Source organism: Perna viridis, chromosome 9, assembly GCF_037379345.1.
Source record: "Perna viridis isolate PV_CMFRI_1.1 ecotype Kerala chromosome 9, ASM3737934v1, whole genome shotgun sequence".
Taxonomy (NCBI): Eukaryota; Metazoa; Mollusca; class Bivalvia; order Mytilida; family Mytilidae; genus Perna; species Perna viridis.
In genome coordinates, this window is record NC_142453.1 from 1074550 (window position 1) to 1090572 (window position 16023).

General features: G+C 32.5%; 1 protein-coding gene across 1 annotated transcript; it reads right to left on the minus strand.

The window, feature by feature from the left end:
- Positions 1-7557: 7557 nt before the first annotated feature.
- Positions 7558-13881, minus strand: LOC148606037 (uncharacterized). Its single transcript, XM_088545250.1, has 5 exons — positions 13380-13881; positions 11960-12050; positions 11426-11473; positions 9049-9279; positions 7558-8083 (listed from the first exon to the last, which is right to left on the minus strand). Exons 1-5 carry the CDS (start codon positions 13671-13673, stop codon positions 7869-7871), a joined length of 879 nt encoding a protein of 292 aa, XP_088401376.1. The 5' UTR covers positions 13674-13881; the 3' UTR covers positions 7558-7868.
- Between the last annotated feature and the right edge of the window lie 2142 nt (positions 13882-16023).

Genomic DNA, 16023 nt, shown 5'->3' on the forward strand with positions numbered 1-16023 from the left:
CACTACATGAATGTATCTTTTTTTTGAACTCTCTCACGTATTTTTTCATAAGGAACAAAAGGTATCATAGATATTTGAACTTGATGAACAATGTGTCAACTAAGAGGAGACAACATTGTGGTGATTTTGCTCAATACAAGAATAAAATAGTTATACAAATGCAAAATGAAATTTGATATTGATTTTGACATAGCCCCATACCCCCCTTCCAACACACACACAGACTTAAATACACTTCACCATAGTACCAAATGAAGTATCATCATTCAAGGAATACATGTTTAAAAACAGTTACTTGCAGTGGGTACATAACAAGCTATATTTAGCTTTATTTAAATTTATATATATCTGTTCAACGCTACTTAAATATTTGTTATAAAAAGATGCTCGGGCTAAGTGTTTATACATGTACATGTATATTCATGCAATAGTTCAATGATTTTCTCTTATATAATATGGCTATGAATATACTTCAAAGTCTGTTTTAATGTTCATAGTTAACACATGTATGATTCACAGGACGGATCATGCTTCTTCAAAATTTCCGAGTTTTTAACTTTTGTTCAGATTAAGATTACAAAAGGAAAGGTATGATCTAATTTTATGACTGAACATATTTTGAACATGTACTGTAAACGAAATTCCCTGCAAAATATTTATGATATGAATTATGTTCTTTCTAACATTTTATTTCAAAATAATTATGTATACATAACATTATTAAATGTTAGCACAATTATAGAAAGTTATGTTAATCACATTGATCATTGTACCTGTCCTATAGGATATGATTCCATTAACACCTCTATCCAGTCATTGGAATGCAGTTAAAACACAATGTGACACAAAACTTTTTCAAATGCACTTTCCATTGAACACAAATAATTACTTGTATTTTACTAATACATCCAATTTCAATGCACATGTAAAATGTACACATGAAATATGGCAATTAAATGCTTCCTTCTGTTAACTGTATATACAATTCTTGAAATCAAAATTGAATCCTGCATCTAAGTTCCAGGGAATATTTATTCACAAATAAAAAGTCAAATTCCCTGTCAGTCTGAGCTGAAAACTGCTGAAGTTTGGTAATATTCTAACTCGAGATTTCATACCGTCACCAAAGTGATTTAAATATCAACCATTAGTAAAGTTGTCCTGCTGTCCACGGGTTTGCAGTTTGGAGTTGGGAAATATCTCTGTAAAGATAGTATAATTTAAATCAGCTTATCTGTCATGCAATTTAATTACTGGTCAGTCATTTAAAAAGCCACACGTACGGCCACACGGGTTAAAATGAATTAGATAATCAATTTCACATACAATTGAATATTATTGAAAGGAAAACAATATTTGCATCCCTGGTTAGATAGTTCTTTTAAAAAAAGTACTTTACAAGTTAATTGAAACCATTTAAAGAAGATTATATAAACAGACATTTACTAGTATCAAATTACATTTTTTCGATCGGGTTGTAATATATTTATCATTTCAATACACATATCGGCAGATGAAGATTTTTAAATCTTTGATTATGACAGTTGCTCGATGTATGTTAGTAGGTCAATAATAGATGAACACCGGTCGAGCCGGTTCTGCACACAGTTACAACCGTATTTTACTAAAACAAAGACAATTTAAGGTACAACTTACCACAACTTAGAGAATTGTTTTACTGGTAACATGTATGACTTCAGTTTTTTTATGTTGTTTCGTTATTAAGATGATAGTTTATTCAATCGTTAATATCATAGATTAAAAGAACTGAGGACTTCATTTAACACATAAAATATTCTTATGTGTTATTTATGAAAAGTGATTGTTCAACGTGTCATAGTTTTCCTTACATCTTTCGTCTACCACGGACTTGACTTTTTATGAGCAACTTGGCGGGTGTTTCTAGAAAAGCAGACGACGGTTACCCTACCGGTGCACCTGGTCCATGCTCCCAATTTTAGTGGAGGTTGAGTTGCTCATTTGCTTTTGTTACTTTGTATGTATAATTTAGTTATTTTATGTTTTTTGTTGTGTATTTCTGTTTTCCATGTCTGGTCTTTGTCCCTGGATTACATTCTTTTGATCACCGCTATAATCTTGGTTTCCTTGATTACTCTTTCAGTGAGTCCTTCATAAATCTACAGGACCAAAGAGTATACGAAATTAAGGTAGACAATCGTTCAAATTATCTTTTTCAATTTTCAGTTTACAAGAATTGTGTTCATTGATTTTTTTCTTTATTAGAATTATTGAAGTACAATATTTATTTCGTTTTGTACATATAAAGTCCGTCCAGGTTAGCAAAGCTGTCAAATTTTAACAGTATGTTATTTATGTGACGCCGACTATAGTGATATGTTTAATGCTATCCGTTAGACATATATAATAATGATGTTGAAGGAAAACCTGGTCTGAGAGGCATACAAAGTAAGATAACTCACAGCTGCATTAGATGTCCTTTTTGTAATTAATATGTTTATGTTAACTATGAATTATTTCTACTAAATTGTACATTTCCGGCATGATTTCAATTGATAGCCATACATAAAATGTATAAAATACATGAAATAGGTGTCGATATAATTACTGTCTTGCATGACTCAATTTCGACCTAAATAAATTCGTATGCGTGCGACTTTCTTCTGGTTTTCACTTTATTCGCGTATGTGCTGCAAAATCTGATTCCAAAGTGAAAGGGGTTTATCAACGGCAAGGAAAACCGACGGACTCAAGCCATAAATATAACGCCAGGATCCTATATTCTATAGGTATTATCGGAATTTGTTGCTTCAATTGCATTACTACAAGCTTATTTCATTTGAATAAACAAAATTCAGTAGAATCAAATGATCAAATTTAGCAGCTAATGCAGTTTTTTTTCTTCTTGGTTCGTTTTCATCTGTTGTGTGCGGTATTTTAAATGATATGTTAGATGAATGAACTTCCGATATCACAATATTTTACAAGTGAATGATGTTTATGATCATATAATACATGTAACGGTAATATTTCATGGTTTTGTGTTCTCGAATCGGCCAGAGAAACATTTCCTGTAGCGTTTTTTTTTTTTTTTTTTTTTTTTTTTTTTTTGTCTGCGTATGAAGCACTCATTAAGAAGGCATATATATCAAATTACCTTCAGTGCCCGATATGAATGTGAAGAACAATGCGTTGGGTAGACTCGAATTGGTATAGTCGCGCCCTAAGCCCATAGGCACAGGGAAGGGTAGTGCTTAGCTTGTTAGAATGGTATATAAAGTATATAAAACGTTACTAAGCCCTGTAAAGAATTTCTGCATTTGTGTCTTTATTTCTACACTTTATACAGCTTTAGGCAACTAATCATTTCGTCCCCTTCCGTAAAATAGCTTTTTACCTGAATCAAACTTGCTTATTTTCGGTGACCATCGACTTTCAGAGTATGATCTGCTGTGGTGAAGCAAATATACGTATCATGTGTTACCGTTACATGGTAACATAACATGAGTGATTAAATCTTAATAACTAGTTAAAGAGTAATCAAGGGAACCAAGGTTATAGCGGTAATCAAAAGAATGTTATCCAGGGGCAAAGACCAGACATCGAAAACAGACATACACAACAAAGAACATACAGTAAATAAAATCATACATACAAAGTAATAAAAGTAAATGAGCAACTCGGACTCCACTAAAAACTGGGAAAATGGACCAGGTGCACCGGTAAGGTTAGCGTCCTCTGCTTTTCTAGAAACACCCGCCGAGTTGCTCATAAAAAGTCAAGTCCGGGTTAGACAAACGAGGAAAGGAAAACTATGACCCGTTGAATAAATCAGTTATCATGGTGCTGATGAATACACCATAATGATCCACGAGTTCATGATGACGACCATAAAACTTCTGTAGTGATGACTTCAATCTTGTAGCAACATCACCCTGTTCCAGAAGCCTATTTATTAGAGTTCTAGTGCGATACAAAAAGTCTGCGTAGTTTCGGCAAGCTCTGGCATAACGTATGAGTTGTGATATGAATACTCCATGCGCAGGAGCCGAAGGGATGTTACCACAAATGAAAGGAAAGTTGATAATTCTGAATGGAAAGTCATCACGTTTGTCGTAAAGTTTGGTCAATAGTTTTCCTTTACCATCGACTTCTAAGTGTAGGTCAAGATATGAGGCTGACTTCACAGTGTCTGTAGTATCCTTTATCTCAAGTTCTTTTGGGTAGATGCGATGTATCAAATCCCCGAAATTAGGATTGTTTAAAGATAATAAAAAGTAGAAAGTAAAAAGTTTAAAAGTAACTAATGTTTATCGCGCTAAATTACAGACAGACAGTCAGACTGATGCATGTACAATATTTTAAAATCTAAATCATTGAAACAAAACTTAAGCAATATGAGTTTATGCAAACATGCGCGAAATATTATCATACGTTTAGCATATATTAACTTTGCAATACTGAATATATGTAGTAATATGTTTGCACAAAGTAAAAATGTACATGTATTGGAGATATTTTGTTCGGATAGAGAAAGCAGTCTTGAAAGAACTTTGATAGATCTGTGCTTTATAATTGCATAAGATTAATATCTAGAGCCTGGATGTTTGTTAACGGGCAAACAATGCAAGTTGTGTTTGCTTTTCATATTTTCAAAATTTAATTAAAAAAAAACAGGAGTGAGTTCAAAAGCTTTAATCCCGCTTGATATCATAACTGTATTTCTAGCGTCTCATGTTTGTATTACAGTCAACGCAAAAGTAAATCATGGTGTAGAACATAATTTAATTTTATCGAGGATTTTTATGGAATAAGAACACACAAATATTGAAAACTGATAGATTCAAATGTTAAAACCATAAAAATCAACGTGCTTAATCATGTAATAGTTAACTAAATCACATGATACATGTACAGTTAAGTTCGACTTAAGAAGTTTTGAAGCGATTTTAAGCGTAATTTTTTACGTTGTTTTGCTAAATGCACAAAGAGACCCAGGGTGAACCAAAAACTTCTTTTTTCCTTGAGAACAAAATGAATAAATGCACAATATCAGTATTTATTTTTTTACGGGAGGCGGGTTAACGCTTGATCTCACTATAATACAAGTGGTAAAAGAGTTACCAAGTGCTATTCCATTTACTGAATAGCGGTCCAAACGTTTTTGTTTTTTTTTTTCGTTTTTTTTTTGTGCATTTGATCCTCAATATTTACATTTCAAATCACAATCTTAAATCATTTAATCATAAAATTGAAAATTAACAAAATGAATTACAATATTATTTAGTTGTCTTTCGAATTGATGATAATTTTTTACCGATTATTTCAGTAAGTCGAATAAGGCCTTACGGGCCCTAATCCTCTTAATTTTAGAATATCAGGCTTTGAATTAGGGAACCGTGTGCATAATTTTGTAAAGGAAGTAGACAAAAACAATCATAAATGACATAGATCTTGTATGAGAAGAAAAAAATCAAAGAGGTTTACACAAATCATGGTATGTATAGACAAGCATATTCGACATTGAACTGAAAACTCTTATACTCGGCGTCACATAAATAACATACTGTTAAAGTTTGAATAAAAATATTTTCTACGACTTTATTGACACCTACCGTCGTTTATATTGTCTTAAATGACTTGCTTATTCGTTTAGCCAAACGGCTTCTCCCTAAACAAGTCGCTTATTAGCTTAAATCATGCGTAACAAATCCTTACGGGAAAATCCCATACTATACTCGGCGTCACATAAATAACATACTGTTAAAATTTGAATAAAAATATTTTCTACGACTTTATTGACACCAACCGTCGTTTAAATTGTCTTAAATGACTTGCTCATTCGTTTAGCCAAACAGCTTCTCAAAAACAAGTCGCTTATTAGCTTAAATCATGCGTAACAAATCCTTACGGGAAAATCCCATACTAATATCCGCCATGTTGGTTTTTACGGGACGATTTGTTTACAAACGAAGTGCGTAAGTTCCCGTCGAACTCCGGTGACAATCGTCTGCTTGAGCAACTTCTCGGTATTATACGTTGTTCGCGTAAAATAAATCCGAGATATCCGAAATAACGCCGAATTGCATTCTGGGTTCTTCGGTTTTTGGACAAACCATTTAAACGTAAACAACATCTCCTAGCAACCTGATCACAGTAAACATGGCCGACTTTTTACAATGTAAATGTTGCCACCTAGAATTAAAATCTGACCGGAATTTAACGATTCAATGTTTAGGGAGAAGCCGTTTGGCTAAACGAATGAGCAAGTCATTTAAGACAATTTAAACGACGGTAGGTGTCAATAAAGTCGTAGAAAATATTTTTATTCAAATTTTAACAGTATGTTATTTATGTGACGCCGACTATAATAACCAACTAATATGTTGGTTTCTACGGGACGATTTGTTTACATACGATGTTAAATACTGGTCGTGTATTTAAGATACATTTAATACACAATATTTTGCTTCGTGTGATAACTTATTTTCCTAAACGCCTTCCGTTCGGTATGTTATATATAATTCATCTGTAATAATTTATAAAAATCTGTCTACTAATAAAACATTTCTAACTGTATTAGGTTTGTTTTTGACCGCGTTAATAGTATTTCTAAACAAACTTATGTTTTACTTTAGCAACGTTAACTAGCATACATTTTACTCTCGTTCATAACTAACTTCTAAGTACATAAAGCTTTTTTTTAAGTTCGGGATGATTGCTAATATTGCTTTTTATGCAGGCTCCACTAGATAATATAATAACTCCCTTATTTATATAGTATTGAAAGACGCACGTAACTGCTATTTCAAATCATGTCTTGGCTAAAATAAAGTCTTGTACACAAATACTGAATATGTTGTATTGATATAATTATTAACTATATGTAATACTTCTTTATTTATTCAACGTGTCATAGTTTTCCTTTCCTCGTTTGTCTACCCCGGACTTGACTTTTTATGAGCAACTCGGCGGGTGTTTCTAGGAAAGCAGAGGACGCTTACCCTACCGGTGCACCTGGTTCATGTTCCCAGTTATTAGTTGAGTCCGAGTTGCTCATTTACTTTTGTTACTTTGTATGTATGATGTTAGTTACTTTATGTTCTTTGTTGTGTATGTCCGTTTTCCATGTCTGGTCTTTGTCCCTGGATTACATTCTTTTGATTACCGCTATAACCTCGGCTCCCTTGATTACCCTTTCCAAGAGTAATCAAAGGAATTAGGATTCATATGTGGAAAGGGGTGTTCTTAAAGAAAAGTGCGATATATGAAAAAAAAAATCACATAAATAAGTCCCATAACTCAAACTAACAAAAACAATTGAATTTCCTGTCTAAAGTATGAAGTATGAACTTTCTCTATCACTATCGCTAACAAATCAATTTAAGGAACATTTATATTCAGCCAAATCTTATATTTGAAATCAAACTATCAATTCGAAGTCGTGATAATTGTGATGAAACTGGCGGAATAACGGGCAGACTCGCAAGGAGATTCTGAAATATTAAGTGGGGATAAATCCAATGTACAGAAAATCGATTCCTACCGGAAAATTGAGAGATTGAAAATCATTGACTATTGTAGAGTGTACATCACTTTATTTTAACACACAATTTGTATTCACAAAATGCACTAATATTTTAATTTAGTAATTGCGATTCGGAAATTTACAGCATTTGTTTTTGATGAACATAGAACGATCATGCATGTCACAGCAGGAGGCATTTAAATCTAAAATCACCTAAAAATGAAATGCATCTGTAAACCACATATCATGATGAATCCATTACCAACATATGAAGAGAACAATTCATGAGTAGCATGCAATTTGCACGGAAAGATTGACGGACTTATGATGTAACACAAATATATTCTCCGATGTTTGACTTTTACACAAATGCAAAAACCATAACCTCTGCTACATTTAATGCTCTGTTTACATTTGGATTGAGTAACTCAAGTTTGACATATCTACCAAGAAATATTTCGGGACAATTTATGACAATGTGTTGTCCTGACGTTCCAGGGCCATCAAAATGTCCACACAATACTTGTTCTTCCCTCTTCAAGCCGACGGTAACATCCATATCCTGCATTCTATGAGCTACAATAAATAAAGGGTAATATAAGAATTAGCGAACAAATAAAGTCTAAGCCATAGCCAAATGAAAAGGTCAAACAAGAAAATACGCAATGCAGGCTAATTGCAATGTCAAGGTTAAACAAGATAGTTGGAAACACTGCAATAGTTCTGACCTGGTACAGGAATTTCGATGGAAAAGTAGATTTAAGGTAGATCATACCTGATATTTCTAGTAATTTTTTCTCAAGGATGACTCTAAATGAACATACTTTAGAAATTCAATGTAGAAAGCAGAGGCCAACGAGCTTGTTTGTTTTTTGTTTTTTGTTTTTGTTTTTTTGTTTTTTTTTCTTAAATTAATTGAGCTTTATTATAGCCAATATCTTACTATATTTTATATGGATTCTGTAAAAACATGTTCTTGCTAATTATCTTCCTTTTCAATAAATTTTCCCGCCTAGTATTCCTGGACAGATTCTTTTTTAAAAAATAATGTTTTTAAATTTACCAATTTATTTTTTGTGGCAACTATTATTAAAAGATACTAATTTTACATCCTTTCAATCACTATTAGTGCATAGAAAATATGTATGTCTGTATGATTTTGCAAGATAATAAAACAGAATATAATAATAATGTAATATGCTTTATAGCGCGTTAACTGTCGCATTTTATTTGTATTTACTGGTTCCGATATATAACAACACAAACGGGCAACATAAAATTATCACATGTCGAAATCGGTGATTAAAGCAGTAAAGAATATATGAACAAAAGATACTTGCAGATAAACGTAAAAGGACAAACTAAAATTATGACGTCATACCGAAAACCATTATTGTAATATTTTTTTCCATTCATGTAATAGCTTAAAACTATCCGATCGTTCCTTTAAAATTACAAATTAACATTTTGTTATGTCAACAGCGTGCATGAAAGACTGCAAAACAATTATGCTCGAATGATTTTTTTTAAATATAACTTACAACAGCATTCGGATATTCGGTTGAAGATTTCAACCTTTCTTACAAGAAAATTAGTGAGAAGATCAACGATCCAATAGATTCCATCATGGAGAGACTCGTTATAAAACGTTGTATGAGCCATATTCTCAATGTTACCATCAATTGCATCATTTGGACGATATAAGCCTTCATATTCATCGATGTCATCAGGGTGTTGGGATGCAATTTTACCTATTGCTACGTTTTGTAGCTCTAAAAATATGGAAAACTGGAAAATAGCAAAAATACCAAACCGAAGGCAATCGTCAAAATAGGTCAGTATAACGCAATATCACGGTAAAAACGGGAAGTCATTAACAACCACAAAGACACTGATTTGTAAAGATTTTTCAATTGAAATGGTCGTTTATAATAAATTTTATTGCGCACTTAACCTCTGTTCTCCATTATTGATACTGGTATATTGTATTACATACAGCTGAAAGGTGCGACCGGTACAATAGTTAAAAGAGTAGTACTTATAATAAGAAGATATATAATACAAAATCCGTGAGTATCTCCATAACTGTGTTTCTTATTATGAAATATATGCATCGGAAATTTGAATGCGTTGAGGCAAAATGTCGAATTTAGATATAATGTTTTATGTTTTAGATAAATGCATTCCCTGAATACTCCATTTGTGAAAGCTGTTTCACTTGATTATAAATGATCTTATGTAGAAATAGTAAAAACAAATGCAAGTGGATCAAAGTGATACAGGGAAGATAATGTAAACTTATAGAAGGGTCTGAAATATTCCAAACGATGTTAGAACTTCCCTGTATCCATTTGATACGATGGAACAATGTAGCGAATAGAGTCGTTACATTCTAAGACGCTGTATGATATTGATTTGTTGTGACATGTATCATTTATTCGATTCTATATCCTTCATAATAACACCTATATGAACTGTTCCGTACTACCATACATCGTGTACTAAGTTACAGCCATAGATTAATCCTACAAGGAGGAATGACCTAACCAGCGACAATTGTATTTCATATAGCCTAGCTGACCGAGTAGTCTAGGGCGCTGGACTTAGTGCAGGCGGTGTTAACATAGATGTCACAGCGGTACGAGTTCAAGTCCCGCGGAGGGAAAGACCATAAATTCACTTCGCAAATTTGACAGTTCTAACATCGACTAGAATTTTTCAGACCCTTATATATAGTAAGTTTGTTGAACCTTTGAATAGATTTGATAATCTGATATTAAATATATTATAAAAGCAACGAGCGATGCTATGTTACATTTTTTATAAACAAAAACAAAAACAAAAACAAAAAAACTGCTGGGAAAAAAGAACACGCAATGTCATTCTAGGGTAAATTTTTTTTGTTTTTTGTTTTTTGTTTGTTTTTTGTTTGTTTTTGTTTTTGTTTTTGTTTTTTTTGTTTAACATGTATATGTAGAATATATAGTATATAGTTGGAGACACTTTTTTTTATAATAAATTAATTGCAGTTACAATTGATTTGTAACATTTTCGGCATTATCGAACTTTGTTTGCCTTCACTTTGTTTCTCTTCGACTCCTGCGTATGGAGTGTTCATATCACAACTCATGCGTTATGCCAGAGCTTGCCGAAACTACGCAGACTTTTTGTATCGCGCTAGAACTCTAACAAATAGGCTTCTGGAACAGGGTTATGTTGCTACAAGATTTAAGTCATCACTACAGAAGTTTTATGGTCGTCATCATGAACTCGTGGATAGTTATGGTGTATCCATCAGCACCATGAAAACTGATTTATTCAACGGGTCATAGTTTTCCTTTCCCCGGACTTGACTTTTTATGAGCAACTCGGCGGGTGTTTCTAGAAAAGCAGAGGACGCTTACCCTACCAGTGCACCTTGTCCATGCTACCAGTTTTCAGTGGAGTCCGAGTTGCTCATTTACTTTTGTTACTTTGTATGTATGATTTTAGTTACTTTATGTTCTTTGTTGTGTATGTCTGTTTTCCATGTCTGGTCTTTGTCCCTGGATTACATTCTTTTGATTACCGCTATAACCTAGGTTCCCTTGATTACTCTTTGAAATAAAATTACAGTGAACCGGCATAACCGACCCATTTTGACATTAACATTTGCGTCGTTTAGACAGGTATTCGGCTTTCAAAATCATAAAATGAAATTTCAACAGTGCCAGGTTTTCATAGTTTGGGGTTTGGTTTAGACAGATTAAACTATTTGTATTATCATATAAAGACCGTATGCCTGCCAACAAATATCTTAATATGGTAATAAAACGATAAACTTATTATAATTTGTCGTTTGATTATTATATAATTATCCAATGAAATCCTTATTATAGGAAGTTTTGTATAGTTTATATTTGTTGTGATTCAACATACCTCGTTCTGCAGTTATGAAACTTTTTTCAGTACTTGTGAAGTGAGTGTCTGTAATGGATCAATTATGAAATACACTGAAAACAGATACAGCGAATGTACAAATGCCATTATTATAGAGGAAAATCACAATGATATTTCAATCTTAACTCTTTCAACCTTAAACTATTAAGATTTATTCTTGGAAATGAAAGTTGAATAGAATAAAAGAAAAGGCATATCAACCAATTGCAACCAACGGAAACGTCACAGGAATGAAGAGAAACATGTGTCAATTTTATATGTCAACACACGCAAAACATAAACATATGTCCAAAAGGAAAAATATGTCAATATATGTAACAAATAAGCATAAAGAAAATTGTCAATTATGTTGGGAAAAAAAAACAAAGTTACGAATTATCTATGCAACGTTTCAAAAGTGTGAATATTTTGAATTCAAATTATAATAATATATGCTGGGCTTCACAATATCCGTTTTTGTTTTAATTCTCATCCTACCTTTTGTTGAATAATTGATATATCATCTTTACCTACCTATGTCCAAACAAACATGTTTCCCTTTTGTCGGCATGGTGCACATTTGCCCACTTGAGCAAGGATTTGGCCAGCAAATATTATCTTCAGACTGCAACAAAATACAAGCACTGAAGCAAATCTAAGAAAAAAAAAACATGTTACAAACGAAAGATAACTTGACGATAAGTTTTAAATAACTGTCAAAGAATAATCGAGTGAACCATGTTTTAACCGGAAATCAAAGGAGAATATTCCAAGGATAAAGACTAGATAGGGAAAACAGATACACATTCAAAAAATCACAAATTACAAGTAACAAAAATAATGCGTAGAAAGATACAAAAGAACCTGAGCAACTCCATACAAAATGATGGCATGGACCAGGTACCCCGATAGGGCATGCGTCTTCTGCTTTTCTAGAAACCATCGGGCGGGTACTTCGTACACATTTAAACAACATCGATGACGTTAATAGCAAGTACGTGTGAACGTCATAGTTACATTCGTTCGTTTTGTGGTTTGATTTGCTAACCAGTAGTTATTCGTTCAAAGTCTAAAATACTATTATATCAAACACATAGAATCTGAATTATGTCCCTTCAGAGTAGTTAGTATTTGCTCTAGTGTAGCAAATCAAATGTGAAAAATATATACTATATGCAAGAGATGAAAATATATTTCTGCCCAGGTAAAGAAAAGTAAGGATTTTGAATTTAAAGTCATCTTTTTAATCAAACAACCTAGTGCTGAGATGACCACTATTGTCAAAATCGAGATGTATGCCGCCAAAAGGTGCAGAAAAAAACTGTTTTTGTAGTCTCCTTCATAACGAGATCTGGTTAATATATTGAAGGTAACAATTACCAAAAGAAGGGTTGTTAATGGACAACACATCACCAATATATCCGTATGTAAAGATAAAGGATTAAGCAATTTGCTTATTCAGACACTGACCATGGAGATATAGTTAATGGTGTATTAAAACCCAACGAACAACAGATGCTCTTTTACACTACAAATGCTATTTTTTAGGTAACGATAATCTTTTTGTGTATTGAGATCTGTATTGGTAAGAATACTATACATTCATTTTATGCCCCACTGCAACCAACCAAATCAAGAATGGTAAGTGTTGCAAAGTGCCATTTTCATACACATTTTATATGATAATTATTTCAAAAGGGCAACAACCGATAAACTATTGAAGACTGGTTATGTGGTGTGTTACTGCATGTCTTTGTTTTATGTAAGGTTTGTAAAATTAAAATAGAAAAGTGGAGCTTTGTTCCTTTACAACACAAATATTTAAACTCAAAGGCAAACTCCTATAAAACCAAACTCCCATAGAGCTCAACTTTTTTGTTCAGTTACGACAGGTAATTTTGACATAATCCGTGTGTATTAAGTGTTTGGTTTAGACAGGTATCACTATACTTACTCTAAAAATAGATGATATGTCTGTATAAGTGAAGCTTTCGTCGTCGATGAACTGTATGGAGGGTGCTGGTTTTATCAGTTCACAATATAAACTGCTTCGTTTGAAAACAAAAGAACCACAGTCAAAATATTTACTACATCTTTCTGCGCACATTTTTGGACCAATGTTCGTATATACCTTTATTATATCTGAAACATCGTATATCCTTTTCCCTGTGACAAATTGAATTGAAATTAGAAAACTTAATGCCATAAAAAGAAGAGTGAGAGCACTTGATTTACGAAATACACTCATTTCGGAAGAATAACCTGTTATGATGTTTTAAACTTAGAATATCCTGTCCTAATAATCTTCACCAATGTTAATCGAACGTTAAAGTAAAAAATGTTTTGTCAAACTAATGTGATCAGCGAGCAACAAACTGTATCGCTGAAATTAGTCTAGATATAAAAATAAAGGTAAGCAGTAGTCTGGAAAACGTCTTACAAATCTTTCTTATATTTTTTCCTTATAAATTGACAACTTGACACAAGAACTATAAAAAGTAATAGGGATGGTTTTGACGGATTAATGATTTTTGGTTCCTTAATGTTCTTATGAATAACTACAATGGATGGAAAAACCAGTTTTTACCAGCTACCAATACACAATCCTTAAAGGATCGCGATACAAAAGCAATAATAAATATTCATAATAAAATATTCGATTTTATTCCCAAGGTTTTTGTCGCTTTACGATTACAGATTATGTAAAATTCAAATTATGATTGTTTCCATTCCATTGGAATTTTAATTAAGAAGATTCAAAAGAGTTTTATTATGAATAGTTTGTTGAAAGGAAACAGTATAATACAATTAGTTCAATATTTATGACACCTCTTTTTTTCCTTGGTATGGCTTCAAAAGTCTGGTAAAAGTCTAGTACAATCCATTTCAGTTATCACGAGTATAAACATTTATTCAGCTTATAAAGTGGTTGAACGTGGAACAGATGATTACTTAAATATCTTAGTAGCATATGTTAAATATGGTTCTAGATAAATAAAATACGAGCAAGATATTTATCAAAGTACATCGATCATAAGAAGTTAAAGATCGAAAATATGATTCCAATTCCATAAGTGATTTATTTTGTTAAATTTTCTTGCCGAAACTACGCAGACATTTTTTATCGCACTAGAACTCTAACAAACAGGCTTCTAGAATAGGGTTATGTTGCTACAAGATTGAAGTCATCACTACAGACGTTTTACTGTCGTCATCATGAACTCGTGGATTGTTACGGTATATCCATCTGCAACATGTAAACTGATTTGTTCAACGGGTCATAGTTTTCCTTTCCTTGTGTTTCTACTCCGGACTTGACTTTTTATGAGCAACTCGGTGGGTGTTTCTAGAAAAGCAGAGGACGCTTACCCTACCGGTGCACCTTTTCTATGCTCTCAATTTTTAGTGGAGTCCGAGTTGCTCATTTACTTTTGTTACTTTGTATGTATGATTTTGTTTACTTTATGTTCTTTGTAGTGTATGTCTGTTTTCCATGTCTGGTCTTTGTCCCTGGATTACATTCTGTTGATTACCGCTATAACCTTTGTTCTTTGATTACTCATAAACATGACAGACTCTGTTTTGTTAAACGTTGCGTTGAATATTCTTTAATGTTAATACAAAAAAATAATTAAAACGACCATTTTTAATGTTAAAAAGATGCCGTGCCCTTTTAATTTGACACTCGTTCAGGATATATATAAATTATGTGTTTCTGTTATCGAATGTGTTATTATTTTAAAGGAAGTAAAGCAACAGCGTAGTGATTTGACTGAAACATTAATTCACAAATTCAATTGAACACTAAAGTAATTGTTTACAGATTCACAGAACAAATAAACGTACTCTTGATTGATATTCAAGAATCTGTAGTAGTTACGTCTGTTTCAATTTCAAAAGTCGAATCCGAATTCAACAATAATGTTTAGTAAGATTTATTATTGTATTTCCCTACTGCTGTCTATGGTTAGGATGAGGATTGAGCGCTTAAAAATATGTTTAACATCGCAACATACAGTACTTTATGTGCCTGTCCTTAGCCAAGATCCTGTAATCCGGTTGTTGTCGTTGATATTTTTATTAATTATTTCGTTTTCCTTCCTATGTACAGATTAATTTTATTTCTGTATGAACAGTTTCACTTCATTTATTTTGGGCCTTTTACAGCTTGTGCTATTGTATGTGTTTTGTCCATCAATGAAGACCATTTGGTTACATGTAGATGTTTAATTGTTTAGTGATTGACATTTTGTACATGTAATTGACTTTCTCATTAGAAATCTCACAACATCTCCTAGTTTTATAAATGTGGTATAAATGTACGTAAAAGGATGAATTGTCCAATATCTCGGTTGTTTCTGATCCGTGCTTTGGTGGTTGGTTTTTACAATATTTATAATATTTATCGATTTAATGTAATTCTATTCATAAATTTAAACGATAAATAGGAATGCAATTGCGAAGTCGTAAAGAAGTAAATACTACTTGCAACTGACAAGTAATTGACATGTTTTTGTTTTGTTTGTTATAGGTACGGTATATATATAAATACTTCATGGGTGTTTTGTCATCCAGTTAAAGCTTTATAACACTATAAA

What these genes read in the sequence shown, in the direction of transcription:
- LOC148606037 (XM_088545250.1), bottom strand. Translation starts at nt 13,673, where the DNA reads ATGAGTGTATTTCGTAAATCAAGTGCTCTCACTCTTCTTTTTATGGCA. An exon ending in ACATGTTTGTTTGGACATAG is followed by an intron (nt 11,474 to 11,959) that starts GTAGGTAAAGAT and finishes GATCCATTACAG; the next exon opens with ACACTCACTTCACAAGTACT. An exon ending in TTTCATAACTGCAGAACGAG is followed by an intron (nt 9,280 to 11,425) that starts GTATGTTGAATC and finishes CCATATTTTTAG; the next exon opens with AGCTACAAAACGTAGCAATA.